An 18,293-nucleotide genomic window follows, 5' to 3' on the forward strand; every position below is an offset into this window, starting at 1 on the left:
GTTTTAGGACGAACTAGTAGTCCACGACTCAAACTAGCAGACCAGTGGGCGAACACACATATCGACGCGACACTGAAACTTTATTTTGTAGACGATGAACTGCCCTTTTTCATGAAGAGACTACAATGCAGTAGTTATTCACGTACGTGCCACTACTTGTCCGTCAGCTGTATATCCTCTCATTCCTTAATTCCCGACTAGCCCTCGTCCATGCATCTTGGATGCCCCTCAATCGGTCCCAAATCTCGTATCGACCAACCTTATCATCCTTTTTGGCTAGGGCTTTGACAGTATCTGGCCCGTAGCACATGACGGTTGTCTCCTCATTGTAGCGCGGCCACGGAGACAAGCCATGGCAAAACCGAATCAGATGCTTCCCCATCTCCTCAGCCGCGGCTGCGAGCGCTTGTGGTAGAAGTTTATTGTATGTCTGGAATGCGAACAACAAGTCAACTCCGTGATGAGCTGTTCCCGCAAAGGAACCGCTAAACGGGTTCACAAACCGCATACGGAAGTAAAACGCGTCCCCGTTCCGCCAGCTGTTGATGATCTCGTACAACGGTAGTGAGAATTCAGCATCGCCGCAGAACGCGCTAAGACTGGCCATTCCTTCTACAGGGGTAGCTGGTTTGGCGTCTAAGTGGTAGTCCAGTGCAAGCTGTAGGCCAACCTCGGCTGGGAAGTGGCCAGACAAACAGGAGAGTGGGGAGGTGGCGAGTGGCGGATTTATGAACTTTTTCGCCCATATAAGGCCCTAGGCATTGTTCAAGTCAGCTACTTTGCCTTGTATAGAGAAGAGCAAATATTGCCCCCGCGGGCAAAGGGGGGCGTACTTCTTTCTCACAGTCTCCAACCATAATGCGTCGTATCGTAGAGGGGTAGGTGTAATGTGGTAGCTGCGATGCAGCAGGAAGGTCGTGAAGCAAGTTCCCATCGACAGTTGCTTGCCAGTTCGGCATGGGAGAGCCCGTGCATTGGTATGCGTCCAGCAGCTCATCGACGCTGACAGAGCGAAGCCTATCGAGTCGTTCGTGAGGTGGCAGATTTGATGGTATAGATAGGTGTTCGATGAACATCTCATAGATTCGGTTTTGATGGTTCAGAGTCCGAGTTGTTACGACGGCGTTTCCGGAAGACAGGATAGCTTGGTGATAGAGAGATTTAGGGTGAAGAAGCGAAGAGAGCATTTGAATATGAATGTCGCCTACGTAGGACTCACAGCGTTAGAAACAAAACGTCTACTATTAGCAAAGGAATTTTCAGAGTCCAAAAGGAAACAACAATGAAAAAGTTAATATCCCGTTCATCGTGACACTTACTCGCACCAGAACTTTCTCCCATGACAGTCACGCGTGCTGGATCGCCACCGAATGACCGTATGTTCTTCTGTATCCACTGCAATGCCAGTACCTGGTCCCATATTCCATAGTTCCCAACTCCAGCATCGCCATTTCGAGCATTATCTTCCTGTATGTCGGGCGATGCCATGAATCCGAACGCGCCGAGGCGGAAGCTGCCGTTAAACTATTAGTCTTGGTACGGCTGTGAAAGCATAATAGGGAATCGGAAGCAGGGGTGTCATGGGAAGCCCGGGCGGGCCAACGTGCTTTATGGTTACAAAAATAACGGGCAAGCCTAGATCAGTTGACTGCTTGACGAGTGCTGCGCCGTTGTAGCCTGCAGCACTACCACATCCGAAACAATTAGCCCCTCTAGGCGGTATGATGCAGACGTTAGCCATCAGGAAGTCCAAGAAGAAGAAGAAGAAGAGGAGGAGGAGGAGGAGGAGGACGGTGGCGGCAGAAAGGTCGATAGAGGGATAGATACCCATGGATAAACACTAGTACTGGGAGCTCTGCGTCGCGTTCACTAAATGGCGCTGTAATATTAAGGTTCAAACTTTTAAATTCGTCCATATGTAGCGGCTCATCTTCGTCCAAGGAGATTCCCAGTAAGTTGAGGGCCTTTGGAGATGGTGCGATTGGGCTGGACATTGGGCATTTTGTCAGTTTGGAAGCCACGCAGAGGAGCCGTCTGGCGTTCGTTCATGTGTTTCCAGGGATCCTCGAGATAGAAGGATCGTTCCTTACCCGAAATGACTCGCATCCAACTCGCCTTCCTCCCATGCCTCGATCATCTTTGCTTGTCGAAATCTCTCCGCTACACTCCCGTACGGGATACCCCGAAATTGTACGACGGTGTCCGCATAGTACGTCACATGGGTGGTGATCCGGCCTAAGCCAGGGACTTGTTTGGACACGAGGGTCATATTGTCTGAGATGTCGCCGTTCTGTTCACGCTAGATGGGAAAGAAAATCATCGCCGATCCAAAACTGGATGGGAGGGAGGCGTATTTGCAAGCTTTTTGCGTATGCGTGCATGTTGCGACCCGGCTCCTTATTTTACGTGAGGAGAAGTTCAACTTTGCACCGATGCTGCATACTCGGAACATTATTTTCGATAATAGTTTCCTCCGCGGCATGACTTTAGCGTGTATGCTTAAACTTAGACCACGGCAGCATAAATCCCACATGCAGTTCGTGTCCAATGTAACCGGTCGGGCAAATATCCATTTATTCTTCAAAGATTGCCGAGGATCGCCGCCAAAAGTCCTATTCTAGATTTCTAATTCATAAAAGATAATTTTGCTCATAAGAAGTATGGACTTATTATACATGCTACATCTCGAAATCTACGGCGAAAAGCTGGGCTGGCCACTCAAGCGGATTCGGCATCGCCATATGCCCATCCGACTGCGCTGGAAGTATCTCTGTCCCGTCTCGCCTGGTGCTATTCATATTCCCGGCTGTTAACAAGCTGGTTTGTCCCGGAATAGGCCCAAGAGCAGACAGCATTTCCACATCAGTCCCAAATAACATTGGTAATCGGCAGTGTACTAGCGTTGCTGCCCGTTGTCTTGCAGCGTCACTTGGTGATTTTGGCTCGAAGTTCGTCAAGGGTTCCGAGAGGAGTAGGTCGTGCTTTTGAATCCGAGCTGCGTGCGCCGATAGTTTCTCTAGTTTTCCGAATGAGTGGTGGTTCTTCCAAGGGTCACGTTCTATTCAATACTGCCATTTCAGCAACTTACCTTCCAGACCCCAGTGTTTACCGAGCGTAAGGAGTCCCTTGATCAACAGATCCATATCCCGACCGCGGCAATGGCCTTTCCGTTCTAGTAGCTCACCTAATCGTACTCGAGCTGCAAGGAGGAGAGGGTGGGGTAACATGTAGTTCGCATGGGTAGGACGACCCTGTGCAAAGTAGATGATGTCAAGTATCTCTTCGGCGTGGACGGATATGCGCCTGCCGGCTAGGGCCTGGAACTCGGGGTGTTTGGTCGCTAAAACCGGATGATGTAGCAAGAGACTTGCGCTATCGCGAACGGGGTCAGTCAGTACGATATTTTCTTTTGATTGACGGCAAGGGAAGTAGGAAAAAAGAAAGGCGTGGCTGTATACCAATGCGCGAGTGCGATCGTCGTAACGTCCAGGAGATGTTCTCCTCCGTTTCCAGCACGGTTCTGCCAATCGGAAGGAAACGAGCGTAGATACGTTTCAATCAATCCATCGATCCTTTCCAGGTCAGACGCCTTTACTTCAGCATCTCGGCGTCGATGAGCGCTATTCAGGGCGTTAATTTGAGAATAGATGTCGAGTATCTGCACGAAGCGGGCAAAAGGGCCCAGCGAAGTGCAATGGCCGTTCTCATCAGGACTACCCGTCTCTGGCCGCTTCGGTGCCTGGATGTCCATACATATAGGATTTCGTTAGCGCGGTGCTCAGAAATATAATAAGCTAGAAAGCTCTATTTACCCACAGCAGCAAGCCAGACCTCGTCGCTGACGGGTAGTTTGAGGCCAACTCTATCAGATAACAATAAACCCATATCCCGTCCCTGTATGGTGGCCAACCACCGAGCGAAGGAGATGGTCATGAGCGCCGTCCTGCGCCGACTTTCCTCTTCGATCCAGTCAAGTGGTGCTGCGGCCCATCGATTTGGTCTATAACCTTGACTGTCGTCGATGGTCAGCAAACAAAACGCGTTCACGAGAGACAGGGCCGATCCGATTGTTGTCGAGGCGTGCAGCGACGTATTTGGAAGGCCAATTTCGTAAACCGCTAGGAACAACGTAGCCATTAACGTTGACATATCTGGATTCAGGAGAGTCGCTTGTGTCGTTTGCTTTGCAAGGATGTAGAGTGTTTCGGATTTCGTCTTCAAGCTGTCGCTGTGGCGCGATGACAAGGCGAACATGGCGAGCGTGAGATGTAAATCTTGATCCCGGAAAGTAAACGAGGGCTCGTGCAGGATCGGAACGAAAGGGTGGCATCTCTCGAAGAATAAAGATCGTCTACGCAATTATTTTCCGACTTATCAAATTAGCCCATCAATGTTGTGTTGTTCACGTTCGTGGAGTCACATTATCGTGGCAGTCAGTCATACAGCTGGCTTCTCTCCTCCGAACTCAGCAAGTCTGTCACGATGGTCGTTGCAAGGTCGAACGGGTCCTGCATCATAACATCATAATATTCGGGCAGTGCGGAAGGCGGAGAAAGATTTATGCCCGCGGAGTCAGGAGGGGAGCAATAGGCCGGCCGCGCATCATCGTGGTGGCATTGATCTTTCTGAGACTGTGTGTGCGATTGGGACAGAACATTTGTCGTCGTGGATGACCGAAGGCTTTCATTTTCCGCCCTCAACGCTTCTGTTGGGGCCAATTTAGCAGCCTACCTTTCGGCGAAATAGAGAAATGTCTCGGATGATCCAATGGAAAGAGATATTTCTCTAATACACGTCAGACTTACCGACTTGCGCTTCGAGATTCCGAACGTAGCCTCGCGGTAGACCTGTCTTTTTGTGCTCGAGATATTGGCAGGATGCTCCAGCCGTACGACACTGCGTACAGATGGGCTTCGCCGCATCGCACTTGACCTTTCGTCTGCGGCAGGAGGCGCATGCGCTTGATAGCACCTTTGCTCTTTGGCTCTGCATGGCTACCTAATGGGAACCTGAGAGACGATAGAAGATGCAGAAAGATTACAGCGGGATCTCAATGTTAACAACTCCTGACTGACGATTAGGGGACGCGCATTCCAGCGAAGTGGCAAATCAACCAGGTCCGAGCGCGCAAAACGCCAAGCCTCGAGCCGAGTCTCGGTTCTTCCCCGCACTGGACACGAAGGAGTGGATGCGTGCGTCGACGCCCCGCAAAACCGGGGTAGTTCATCTAGCCAGCCTGTTTTGGTATCGTGCGTGCAGCGAGCCAGCGGGCAGTCTGATCGGGAAAGCGAAGTCCAAGGAAAAGCATAGTTTATTCAGTTCGAACCCCTCACCTTCCTACGCCTCCTTCCCCAGTAAGGGAGAAAAAAGAAAGAAAAAATTTAGCGTTATCTGTCGGCACTTGACAAATTGGAATAGCGCTCCCATTTCAATTTCGGCGTGTCGGCAAGGGAACGCCTTTGCTTCCCAGAGTTCTGCTTCCCGGTTCCTCTACTCGATAAACATCAGCGGAGGCGGTGAGAACTTTACAGCATTCCACGAAGCGAGCAGGTTTACCTCGTCTAAACAAAGTCAAGGAGCTAACCTGGTCTCTTCTTTCTGTGGGACCCCCCCGCCCCCCGCCTCTCCTTGGAGAGGGCCATACATGTATACCATTGGAGACACAAGACGTTCTATGACTTGAGCCTTCAGAGTTGGCTGCTCATGTTCCAATTATCACAATGCCGCGAAATAACAACGGGTTACTTTGTGGACCTACCGCATTGTTGTTGACTTTTACTTGCAGCCTGAAGTTTTCACCGAAGAAGGTGGGCGAGGACCTCGAATTTAGTTTAGTCCGGCGGGAGATTGTGCCGAGCCCGCCTTCGGAGGAATATTCGTGTCGGGAAGTATTAGGCCAATTAATGTATCAATGTACCGAACAACGTAGTCTGAACAACTGAGGCGTGGAAGTGTGTGTATGAACCGATGCGAGCATGCGAGCAGGCAGGACGAAATTCTCCGTCAAACATGTCTCTCAACTTATCTATAACGTGAACGAAAGGCCTAGATGATCTTCTCTTAGAATTTTTCTCCAGATAGATCGCGGCTCCGTCATTCAGCATTTGATCTATTCAACCCTGACTTTTATCTATATTGTGCACTGAGCACACACGCAGTATACAGTCATCTCGAGGAGCTTCCGGCTACGCCGTGGGGCGATAAAAATGCATGCCAAAGCGAAGCTCACCGACCCGACTAAAGCCTTCCATTTCACCGACCTAGGCTCGAACAAGCCGACGAGAGATGATGACCCTTATGAGTACATGTGTGGTTTCGGCAACCACTTCCAGTCCGAGCTGATCCCTGGGACTCTGCCCATCGCTCAAAACCATCCGCAATTGTGTCGGTTTGAGCTATACACTGAATGCCTTACAGCGTCGGCTTTCGCTGCTCCGAGAGCTACCAATAGCAGCGCATGCCTGTATCGCTGTCGGCCCAGCTGTGCGATATGTGAGTACGAACCCTGTTGGCGGTAAGATTTCTCAACGGGACCTCGATAAGACTAACCGTCCCGTCGCCAATCATCATGTAGCACGCGAAATAAAACTTGAATCTCAAGCCCTGGTGGAGAGCTGCTTTCTCGCTGCCAATCCAAACCTCTCGTCATCCGCATCGCAATTGGAATGGTCACCATTTCGCCTCCCCACCCCTGGCACCGCAGTTGACTTCGTCGACGGCCTACGCACTATTGGCGGCAGCGGCGACCCGAATCTTAGGGATGGCTTTGCGCTGCATATATTCACCATCAACCGGCCCATGGACCACCGTGCGTTCCTTAACGCGGACGGCGAGTGTATGTTCATTGCGCAGCACGGGAATATCGACATCAAGACAGAGTTCGGACGAATATACTTGCAACCAGGCGAAATTGCAGTGATCCCTCGTGGCGTTAAGTACACGCTAGATCCCGCGAACGGCTCGGCTGACGCCCGTGGCTATATTATCGAGCTCTTTGGTACTCGATGGGAACTCCCAAACCTAGGTCCCATCGGGAGCCAGGGACTCGCCAACCCGCGAGACTTTCTTGTTCCGGTAGCTTACGTCGATGATAACCTCCGCGAGCCTTGGCAAATTGTGATTAAGCTCTCCGGCAAGCTGCACTCTGTCGAACAGGACCACAGCCCATTCGATGTTGCCGCCTGGCACGGGAACTGTGTACCGTACAAGGTACGTGAGGATGACACCCATCTTTTCGGGTCTCTTCCCTCCCCTCCCTTTAAGGGCAATACTAATTACACGTATTACACTAGTACGATATGACAAAATTCGTTAGCATCAGTTCTGTATCCGTCGACCATACCGACCCTTCCATCTATACCATTCTGACGGCCAAGTCTCAAGACCCCAACACCCCTCTCATCGACTTCCTTTGGTTTGGTCCGCATTGGGACGTAGCCATGAATACGTTCCGGCCACCGTTTTTCCACCGCAACGCTGCTTCGGAATTCTTGGCGAACATCTACTCCAAGGGTACTACGGGTGGGCGATCGGGCGGGTTCCAGGCTGGTGGTGGAAGCTACGAGGCAGGCTGGATTCCCCACGGCGGATTTAATGAGACGTATTTGACGGAAATGAAAAAGAAGAAGAATGATCCCCGAGTCATTTTCGATTGTGAGTCGATCTAGGTTGTCCCTGTCTGATACATGATGTTTCCTGACGACTTGTGCGTCTCGCAAGCGTATTTGACTTTCATGATGGAAAGCAGTCGATCAATGCTGTTCACGCCCTGGGCAATGGGTACCGCCAAGGTAGGGGCAACGGATCCAACCGTGTGGAACGCGATGCCTGTAAGTTGAAAAAGCCACCCTCACAACCCCTCCGAACTCCATTGAACCTTACGTATCCTCCACGCCGACCCATGACGGAAATTTTTGTTTGTTGACTGACTGACGCGTGCCTGTTACGTAGGACCGCTTCTCTACGAATGATACCGTTCAGAAGCTTCTCCGACACGTTCGATCGCAGAAAGAGTCACGTAGGCTGAAGGACGAAGCATTCTTTGACGACAACCGGCTCCTCGAGTTGGTACAGCATCTCCCCACGACATTGCCAGTTGACAGTGTAGTCAACGGGGCGGAGAGTAATAATGGAGCAGTAGCAGAGGCGGTCCCAGCCCCAATCTCGATTTAGGATGCCACTTTAGGGGCTCTTTATGACTCAATACTTACTCCATGCACATGGCTATTCGATTCATTTCTTTCTACTGTATTTCCTCAACTTTATGTAGGTAATACTTTAAGAGATAGCCTATGTGACTACCAAAGGAGTATGGATATGGAGCATTGCGATTACGTCTAATACTCACCAAACTCACCTCATTCTTTCCGAGAGTGCTCGAAAAGCTACCCGCCTGTAGCCCCTCCAGTTTGTTCAACATGATCCCTAGCGTAGCTCTCATGACCAGCTGTTATTGGCTCTTAACGCTCAATCACAACGGCCCGAATTCCTGGATCGCGAGTCCCGGTATCTCCTCATCTAGTCTAAGGTCCCTAGAGACATCCGTGGGTCCCAGTGGCAGACCTAGAGTATACTTAAGAGATAGGACTTCTCTTAAGCACTAATACTGACAAGTGTGTCCCCGGAATCCTAGGCGATGATAAGGATGTGGTGGTCCCGCGTATCTTGGTCTCGCTCCGGGCGTGCCAGATGGACTTAGTAATGTCCTACGCAAGTGCTAAACGTTAAATATCCGGGCGTTTGACTCGGCGAGGGCGGTTTGAGATTGTAAAACGTCAATGATGGCTAAGTCCGTGATGACCTGGTATCCGATGCTCAAAACGATTCTGCGGCTGAACAAGGGACTGGCTTAGCGTTATCTCGGACCCAGTGGAAGGGATACCTGCCACTGCCACCCCTGCAGCGAACAGTCTTCACTTCCTCCTGCTCCCAAACAAATTGCTATACTGAATACAAGCACAGATCTGAAGGCTGCGAAACCGTCGAGGTAACTCAAAAGCGGCTTTACCCACCCGGGACAGAAATATACTTCACGTAGAGAATACACTCTTAGCGCTAATACCACGGTTGGTCATCTCACCCGCCTCTCTGGGGACATAGAAGATGGCTGAATGTCTATGTCGAGATGATCCGCAGGAATAAAAAAGGAATTATTTTATAAAGCTAGCGCATTACCAGACCAACGTATCTTGACTGTACCTTTAGCAGGATCTAAAAACCTAAATCTAATTAGAGAGCTCGTAGCCCTTAGGTGACCTCGTAAACTGGCCCAAGACGGATCCGATTAATATCTATGCCCAGCAACTCAAACAGAAAATAAATTGAAAAGTTATCGGACCGCGTCCTGTTCTAGACCTTCCCAGGCCTTCTCAAGGTTAACAAATTCTTCGAGAATGCCCAGTGGCGGCTTGAGCTCGTCCTGTTGCTCCATCTCCACGGGCTTAGATTCTAGGCGCGGCCTCTTGGTTGGAATGCTCTCTTCCGCTTCTTTCTCGTCCTCGTCGTATACGAACCACGGATCATCAAACTGGAACCATTTGTCGTCTAGGTCTTGGATCGGCTGGCCGAGTATATTTGACAATGTGTGTTTGGGTGTCTCTGGCAGCGTGCTGCTTGGAGTCTTTCGTAGTGCGTTGCTGGGCGTCTTTGCTTGCTTCTCATGAAACTGGAGCCACATGCTCTCCATGGCCTGTAGCGTGTTGTTGGAAGGATTCTCTAGCCTTTCTTGGATGTACCATGGGTCTTCAAGGATTCGCATAGTATTTCCTGACGGTTTTGCTTGCCTTTGAGATTCTCGAGGGCTGGTTAATAACGTCTCGATCAAATCCCCTTCTTGCGGTGTGAGTGTGATGCTGTTAAGGAGATGCCGGAATGGAGCTAGCGGGTCGAAGCACGCGGGCTGGTCGGCAATCTCATAGCAGGAAAGGCCTGAAGATAACGAAGGCGTTTTGGGTGAATATGTAGAGCTAAAACCTGAAGTCTGGTGCGGAGAATCTGGGGAAGGGGTTGAGAAATCTGCGGTTTGGGGGGAAGAATCCAGGGTGTGGAGGAAAAGAACTTCCTTCTGGGGCTGTGTGGCTTGCCTAGACCGTCGTGGGCGAAATTTTCGACGTGTGGAAGTAAACACGCGCATCTTGCATGGAAAGAGATGGCCTCAATGTTACTTCAAGGGAGCCGTTAAGATGCTATGCTACTCGAATAACGAAGGTTGGTGTGAGAAGTCGTGGCAACTACTCCAACTTCCACCTGCTTCTGCTTCTCGTGGACGTTGTTAACCGCGTTCCGTTCCTCCTGCTGCTCATTCCAAGTTCCACTCGAGTTTGCCGAAAACGTAAGAGCAATTACCGGAGAACCAGGAGGTGTGAGCACAAGGACGGGGCGGCTGAAGATTAACTCCAGGTTCCACATATGGAGTACGTGGGGATGTGGGACGCGGGGTAGCCCCTATTACCCCACAAGGTTACACTACATTGTAGAGCTTTGAATGTTAAGCCGTCGGGACAATAATTCCCCTACGTGACAATTCAGTCGTCGTCAGTGGCTACGCGAGCAGGATGATCCTAGTAACCTTAACGAACGTCAAGATCTGAATGCGACCCTTTGTGGTGGTGGTAGTTCCGTCATGGGTTGTTTATTTAACCTCCAAAGCCGTACTTCAGACCCCAATCAAGGAATCGTTATTCCCAGGCTAATCGCTCTCTCCAGATTAGTTGAATAGCACAACCGTTAATTTTCCTTCACCTTGTGTGCTCCCCATCATGGTCATGGCCAACAATCGACAAACTCCCCTCCGGGATAACTGGAAGGTGATACTAATTTGCGGCAGCGTGGCCCTCTCCAACTGCCAGTATGGCTTCGACACAGCGACCATGGCCTCCTTCCAGGCGATGCCCGGCTTCCTGCGGGTCTTCGGCTACCCGGACCCTAAGCTACCGAACGGCTGGGGCATCGACACCGTCAGCCAGCAACTCATGACCTCCTTCCTCAACGTCGGGACCATGATCGGCGTGTTATTCACCGCACTTTTCGGCCGCTATTTCGGTCGCCGCTACGGTATCTGGATTGGCACCTTGTTCTGCTACGCCGGGTGCGCTATCCAGATCGCTGCTACGAACGTCGCGCAACTGTGTGCGGGACGCGCACTTCTAGGCGTGTCAAATGCCTATTTCATGACCTTCTCGAATGCGTACATCTCCGAGTGCGCACCGCCGCATCTACGAACCATCCTGGCCGGCGCTTTCGGTCTGACCTCTGCGGTCGGCAGCCTCCTGGGCGCCGTTGTACCCATGTTTACGAGGGACCTACAGAATAAGCACAGCTATCAGATAGGTTTAGCTTGCTTGTTCTTCTTCCCCACTCTGATTTCGATTGTATGCTTCGTCATCCCCGAGTCTCCACGGTGGCTCCTGGTGAAAGGACGGACAATCGAAGCAGAGAAGGCGCTGGCAAGGCTTCGAGGAAATTCCCTCCGTCCAGATATGCTAGAGGAGGAATTCGTTGAGATGGTCCGGGGCATTGAGGAGGAAAAGGCCCTCGCCGGGTCGGCTGCATTTACGGACCTTTTCAAGGGCACAAATTTGCGGCGTACAATTATCTGTATCGGTGCGGTTACTTCGCGAGCTTCTGCCGGTTTTTGGGTCTTTCTCTCCTATGGGGTATGTGTTTCTCAATAACTAATTTGATAATTTACACCCCGATAACTCGTCCACTAACACTCGCTTTCAAATAGGCCTACTTCTATCAGCAAGCTGGCATTAAGGACCCCTTCGCTATGCAGCTATATAAAATTACCGGAAGTATCGTTGGGTCGGCGTTAGGCATCTTTCTCGGCCACAGATTCTTTGGCCGTCGTACAATTCTTCTCTTTGGAACGGCGTGGGCGGCGATAGCCATGTTCGCAGCGGCGTTGGGGGGCACCATCGCGCCAGGAAGCCAGGCCTCGGCTAAGAACTTTATTGCGTGGTCCGTCGTCTTTGGGGTTTTGTATTCCGGCTTCTCATCCATGATCACCTGGCCCATCTCCGCCGAGGTAGTCAATTCTCGTCTGCGACTTTATAGCCTCTCGTTGGCCACCGGGATCGACTATATCTTCGCTTGTAAGTGATGCATTATTCTCATACCCACTCCCATATGAAGACGGGGGCCACTGACTCTAGCATTCACCTGACAGGGCTCACTGCTTTCACTTCCCCGTACTTCATCAACCCCAAGGCGCTGAATTGGGGTGTCCGATACTGTTGGATCTGGGCAGGGTCCAATGCCATCACGTTTGGTAAGCTTTCCCGAGGAACAGATGAGGTATATCGTGCGCTCCTAACCTGAAACGCAAAGTCTTCTTTTGGTTCCTGCTCCCTGAGATGAAAGGCCGCTCCCTTGAAGAGATCGACGAGATGTTCGAGAAGAGAGTTCCCATCAGGAAATTCGCTACATACGAATGCGAATGCACGAAGCAAGCCCACGACCTCGTCGTCGAGAAGGCAAAGATTGCCCACACTGAAGATATTGAGAAGGAGGCCATGGAAAATCCGAAGAGTGGCGTGTCAAGCTAAGGTCCTTGTATTCCGTTGGTTTGAGTGCGAAGCGGTAGGGGACCTGTCGTGTATCGTGATACTGAACCATAAATGCACGAAAGTTGTCGTCTGCTCATAAGTGAAAAACAAAAGAGCATTTCAAGGCTTCGAGAACTATTCTACGCAGCAAGATCATATAAATACCGTCAAGAAATACTTTACGGATTTTGTGTATGGATTAGACCTTAGAGCACGGTTTTTAGAGTTACTGAGGGAACATTAAAGCGTAGCTCTAATCGTAAATGCTTCTTTATACTCCGCAATTTTTTTTTTCACCCAATGTAAGCGACTTGACAACCTAACGAGCTGGGCCCGGAGGGGGGTCTCGACTAAGAGCGGCCAGGAACAACATTACTTCCGAACTGTGACGATGAAGCTATTCCTGCGTCGCGATCCAGATGTTATATTGTCCTAGGATCGCGTAAGCGGACTGATTCGAGATCACGAGCTACGATTCAAATACCGACTCCCCGGCTTCATTCTTTCCTTTCGTTTCCTCCCCTTAAGTTTAGTGTACCAAGATTAACAAGCGCGGAGTGAGAAGAATATTAAGACCAGGCACTGGAAACACTGCTTCCAAAACCGACCGAGCTAGGTCTCCGAGATGTAGGTCAGTAAAAGGGGCAGAAGAAGAGGAAGAGTACACCGGCTCATCTATCATCCCAGAAACGTGCTGAGCCGGGCAAGTCCTTGACCAAAGGAGAAAAGAAAACCGAGATTCGAAGACTATAATGCCGTATCGACTGGATTTGTGTTGTTGTGAGGTAGCGCAATTGCATGAGATCTTCGTACGAACTTCTACCAGTTCTTGAGGCAGTAGGTGATTAGTATTACAATCCATTGGGTGGGCAGCGACTACAAGGAGATTGAGCGACCGAGAGTTTAGCGACAAAGTGAAATAACAAATGATTTCTAGGTTATTAATACGAAATATAGACTTGACATTGGATTAACTACACTAGACGACTCCGGCGTCGCTGCGACGCATTCTAAAGCAAGTCCCTGGAATGGAAAGGTTGCGCCAGGTGATCTCCAGGAAGTAATGATTTTTAAAAGCTTCGATAATATTATTCCAAAATTTCGTCTTTACTGCAGAACACTACCATCTTATGCAGTCCATGCTACAACGGGCCTTGCCGCCATCCAAGGCCGTTAGTTAGAGGCCCGTCCCAGTCCAGGAAATTTGCACCATCCCGAAGTTGTTGCTCGCCGGTTTCATTGTCTCCGCCGAACAGCCCTGCACGGGGGCCCTGTCAAATCTCTCACGAATCCATCGGAGGTAAATAGATTGCGAGGCCTGGAAACACTCGTCATGGCTCAGTCCGGGCAACTTTATGGACTGAATTATCGACTCTGGGAACCTGGCGCATGTGGCATTGACAGCACTGTCCAGGGTCCCACGTGTGATGGGGTCTTCCAACCCCGACACTACCAGCATCGGTGCCGCCAACTCCCATATGCCCGCCCTAACCCACTCCGTCGACCACTCGACCAGGCGCGGACTCTGCTCCCAGCTCATATTCTTGAATATTTGCTCCTTTGATAGGTTCTCGAATAGTGAGGCCGTTGTGCCGTAACAGCCCTTGTTCATCTTCAGCCTGGCCAGCGCGAGGTCAGTCAGATAGTCCTCCGGCTTGATGTCGTTAGGGAAGGCCTCCGAGTATGCCTCAAACACCATGACGGGGTACGGGGTCCCGAACATGGCGTCATCTTTATCTCCGCTCTTCTCCTGAGGCTGAGGCTCGCGCCCCATCGGCGGTGGTTGTTTATAGGCGCGCATGGCTGGCGCCGCCGCCACAGCACCCAGGAACTCTCCCGTCCTGTTTCGCAGTGACGACTGGTCCGCGAGAGCCAGCCGCTCGTTCACACGCCAGGCAGTCATGCCGCCCTCGCTGTGGCCGGCAACAACCCACTCTTGCGACAGCAGCGACCCGATCGGTGACGATCGCGCCGCCATGAGCGCGTACGCAACGTCGCCAGCGTGAAGATATCCGGCCATGTACCGTAGACTGTTCGGGCGATGAGCGCCGAGGCCGGCATAGTCGGGTCCGATGACAGCGAAGCCGCTGGAAGCGATCATGAGGGGACCCTCCCAATCATAATAAAGAGCACGTTGGTTGGACGGTGCGCAGTTTGGATTGTTACCGGCGGTACCATGCGCGAAAACCACGGTGCAGAATTGCTTCGTTCCGCAGCTGTCGGCCGTCGTCTCGGTTTGGGTATAGGGCAACAGGGCGTACGCACTTGCCGCTATCCGAGTGCCGTCTATGTCCTCGCTCACGTAGATGAACCGGGAAAGGGACAAGCCAGCAGGGATAGTGAAGTTGCCAGCCAGCTGGGCGGACGGGACGTCTTGCCAGCGGATGAGACTGCCCGGCTTGGCAGTGATATTGACTGGCGACGCGTAGAACGGGTCAGTGGTCACGTCCGAGACCCAGTCCGCCGACTCCTGGGCGAAGTCGGCGTCATATGCGCCCTGGCAGGCGGCATCGCAGAAATCGGACTGGCCCACAGTCAGTGGCGCAGCAGCTAGAGGAAGGAGGAAAAGAAGTGAGAGATGCATGGTAGAGGCAGGCGTGAGACAGGCTGGCTCCCGGACTTCTGAGATGTCGGACAGAGAGTTGCAGTGACTGCGCTGAAGCCTCAATTATCATTTCGGCCGGTAGCCTATTCGACAACCACTCACCCTTTTATGCTGATTCATGCTCGGCAACTGCGCTGGTTCCGGAGGGTTAGTACGACAGCAAGGGACCTTAGAGAAGGAGAGGTGCCGACGTAGAAAAGGAACTTCGGCAGTAATCCGGAGAAAACGAACAGAACACGGGGCCCTGCGATGCGGTCCAAAAGTTGATGGAAGGTACGGGATAAGTTTACGGAGGAGTCCATATTTACCCCCTTCGGGGGAATATTCTGGGTGTTTCCCGCAGGAATGGCCGACTTTTTCAGTGCCCCCCATCGACTTGAAGCCCAGTTAGAGTATTCCGCTGGGTGTACCCCACACCATTTGATCGACATGACTTAGCTAGTCGGCCAAATTAACCAATTCAAAGAGATTAGCTGTGGTGAATTAGTCCTGCAACTGACTGGAAAGAAGGTGAAGAGTTGCACTGAATGCACAAGCAAGGAATTCGTTCTATTTGGCATGGAAAACCGGGGTAACAATCCCCGGCATTTCTAGTTCACAAGATGAAGTAATACGTTCCGGCGAGACAGTTCCGTACTCCACCTTCCGGACAACTGTGGCCGGCAACAGCAACCGGCAACCGTGATGGCTATACTGGAATTTGACAAGTCGCCTTAATTCGCGAACCGATCAATATACCCTCTATTCGTTCGACAGTGAACCTCCGGGGTTGGTAAACTGTAAGGTCGATCTTAGGAGTTACGAAGGTCATCGAGTCTCTCCAGGTTAAATACGCAGCCATTGCCCACTTCGGTCGTCGAACTCACCATCCATCCATTCATCCGTTCTCTCATCATTCGGCCGTTCCTTGGGGTTTCCTTATCCTCTTTAGTCTTTTGACACGTTTGATTGAATCATCGGCTCACTATGGTTCTTCCCACTTTGTCGCGGAGCTTCGTCACCCTAGCTTGGGCTGCTGCCGGGGCCGTGGCTTTGCCTCAAGGTGGGTCTCCAGGAGCTCCCGTCCTCAAAGTCCAGACAAGCAGTGGTATGGTCCAAGGCGCTATCAATGTAACTACGCCCACTGTCCGTACGTTCCTCGGAATCCCCTATGCCGAACCCCCAGTAGACAACTTGAGATGGATGCCACCGGTACCCGCCAACAACAGCGACAGGGTTATTGATGCCACCAGCTGGGGCCTCAACTGCCCCCAGTTTGAGCCGAAAATGGATTCTATAGACTACAATGACGTCCGAGAAATCCTCTACTGGGGCGACATCGGAGAAGACTGCCTGTCACTGAGCGTGTGGGCTCCCTTGCATCCGAAGTGCAAGCCTTTGCCTGTCTTTATTTTCATCCATGGAGGAAGCTACCAGGCAGGAGGCTCGACCGTGCCTTATCAAAACCCGTCGAAGTGGATTGAGCGGACACAGTCTCACATCGTCGTGTCCATCCAGTACCGCCTCAACATCTTTGGTTTTCCCAATGCCGCTGGCTTGGAGACTCAGAACGTCGGCCTCCTCGATCAGCGGATGGCAATCAAATGGGTTCAGGCGAACATCGCTGCATTTGGGGGTGATCCATCACGGATGATTTTATTCGGCCAGAGCGCAGGAGGCCAGAGCACTGATATCCAGAACTTCGCTTTCCCAGATGACCCTGTTGTCCAGGGATTCATGCCTCTGTCCGGCAGCTCCCTTCTCGGTATCAACACAACTGACCTTGACCGGACCGGTTTCTCCCAGGCCGCTGCACTTTGCAACTGCAGCACGCCGGACCCCGCCGCCGAGTTGGCATGCATGCAGAAAGTCCCGATGGACAAGCTTCTTGAGGCTGTCGAGGCTATCGACGTGATCGGATTGGTCTTCGCGCCTGTTGCGGACGAGAAGACGTACTTCAACAACTACACCGAGCGACTTCTCGAGGGCCATGTTTCGGACCGTCCGGTCGTCTATGGAACCACTCTAAATGAGGGTGTGACCTTCGTCGACTATCCAGAGGATCCCGACACGCAGACCCCCGACCTTGATGTCGCCGAGCTGTTCCGGCTTTCCAGGTTTCTCTGCCCTGTTTCTAACTTGATCCAGCTGCGGCAGCAAGTCGGCAAGCCCACATGGTTTAGGGAATACCGTGGCAACTTCACGAACGTCTCTCCGCGCTGGTGGATCGGAGCAGCGCACGGGGCGGACCTTCCGCTTGTCTTCGGTACGGCAGGAGACTTCCGTTCACCGGAGACCCCATTCGAGACGCAGGTGAGCCACAAGATACAGGATTTCATGATGGAATTTGCCTTGGATCCGCTCAACGGACTTTCAAAAGCCGGGTGGAGCGACTCCACGTCGAACACGTACCTCGCTATTGCAGCGGAAAAGAATGGAACTGGCCACGGTGGTAATAATGATGGCCTTGTCACTCTGGAGCAACCTCTGCAGAGTGTTTTCAACATATGCAAGGATTTCCCGCTCTACCTACCGCCCGTCCCGATCGAGTAATCCAGGCCCCATCCTGAGTGGACTCTAGCTTCCCACCACATCAAGGTCAGGTCATCGCTCGCGGTCAATCAGTTTTCTGTATATCTCGGATGGACCCCGGTGTCGTCTATTTCATGTTGCTCGTATGCGACACGACCGAGTTCAAGTTAGCTAGTTTACTAATTTAGAACGAGTTCAGTTTCCCGGATAACTTGGCATTCGGTGGTTACTGACGCTGCTAGTAGCCTATAAATACCTATAAGCCTTCCGCCGCTACTCCCTACTCCAGCGAAACTCTCCACGCTCCAACTACGTAAGAGGCCGCTAACTACTTAATGTTTGGGCTTTTTGGGCTGAAAACCACCCGGCTGGCTGGTTCGTGGGTTCTCTAGTAGCACCGGCTTTCCAGATCTTCTTGACTTTGATTGTGACCTCCGGCTGGAAACGTTGGTTAGGTGCGGATCTAAGCCACACACTTAACGCGTTGTTCCGTAGGCGTGATGAACAACAAAGGTCGCCGCTGCGTCTCGCGACAAACTGGCGCAAGTCTGCGCAACAATTGGCAGGACTATACAGCAACGAACTGTTACATCTCGCGACCACCTCATCGAGGACCTTCTCAACATTTT

General features: G+C 51.7%; 3 protein-coding genes and 3 pseudogenes across 3 annotated transcripts; 3 read left to right on the forward strand and 3 right to left on the reverse strand.

Annotated features, from left to right (window-relative positions):
• Positions 1-163: 163 nt before the first annotated feature.
• SAPIO_CDS6860 (Sterol esterase) lies at positions 164-2,269 on the reverse strand (the record flags this gene model as incomplete). Its single annotated transcript, XM_016788853.1, has 5 exons — positions 164-754; positions 834-1,017; positions 1,220-1,241; positions 1,320-1,513; positions 2,091-2,269. 5 exons carry the CDS (start codon positions 2,267-2,269, stop codon positions 164-166), a joined length of 1,170 nt encoding a protein of 389 aa, XP_016641490.1.
• A 3,937-nt stretch (positions 2,270-6,206) lies between these two features.
• SAPIO_CDS6861 (uncharacterized protein) lies at positions 6,207-8,172 on the forward strand (the record flags this gene model as incomplete). Its single annotated transcript, XM_016788854.1, has 5 exons — positions 6,207-6,492; positions 6,575-7,209; positions 7,293-7,653; positions 7,720-7,829; positions 7,951-8,172. The coding sequence occupies 5 exons, from the start codon at positions 6,207-6,209 to the stop codon at positions 8,170-8,172; spliced, it is 1,614 nt and encodes a 537-aa protein (XP_016641491.1).
• A 1,156-nt stretch (positions 8,173-9,328) lies between these two features.
• On the reverse strand, positions 9,329-9,757 carry SAPIO_CDS6862 (annotated as a pseudogene; the record flags this gene model as incomplete).
• Positions 9,758-10,763: 1,006 nt separating this feature from the next.
• Positions 10,764-12,548, forward strand: SAPIO_CDS6863 (MFS transporter, SP family, general alpha glucoside:H+ symporter; the record flags this gene model as incomplete). Its single annotated transcript, XM_016788855.1, has 4 exons — positions 10,764-11,654; positions 11,729-12,095; positions 12,170-12,271; positions 12,331-12,548. 4 exons carry the CDS (start codon positions 10,764-10,766, stop codon positions 12,546-12,548), a joined length of 1,578 nt encoding a protein of 525 aa, XP_016641492.1.
• A 1,177-nt stretch (positions 12,549-13,725) lies between these two features.
• Positions 13,726-15,132, reverse strand: SAPIO_CDS6864 (annotated as a pseudogene; the record flags this gene model as incomplete).
• Positions 15,133-16,119: 987 nt separating this feature from the next.
• Positions 16,120-17,685, forward strand: SAPIO_CDS6865 (annotated as a pseudogene; the record flags this gene model as incomplete).
• Between the last annotated feature and the right edge of the window lie 608 nt (positions 17,686-18,293).

Source organism: Scedosporium apiospermum (assembly GCF_000732125.1).
Source record: "Scedosporium apiospermum strain IHEM 14462 chromosome Unknown SEQ_SAPIO_0108, whole genome shotgun sequence".
Classification (NCBI taxonomy): Eukaryota; Fungi; Ascomycota; class Sordariomycetes; order Microascales; family Microascaceae; genus Scedosporium; species Scedosporium apiospermum.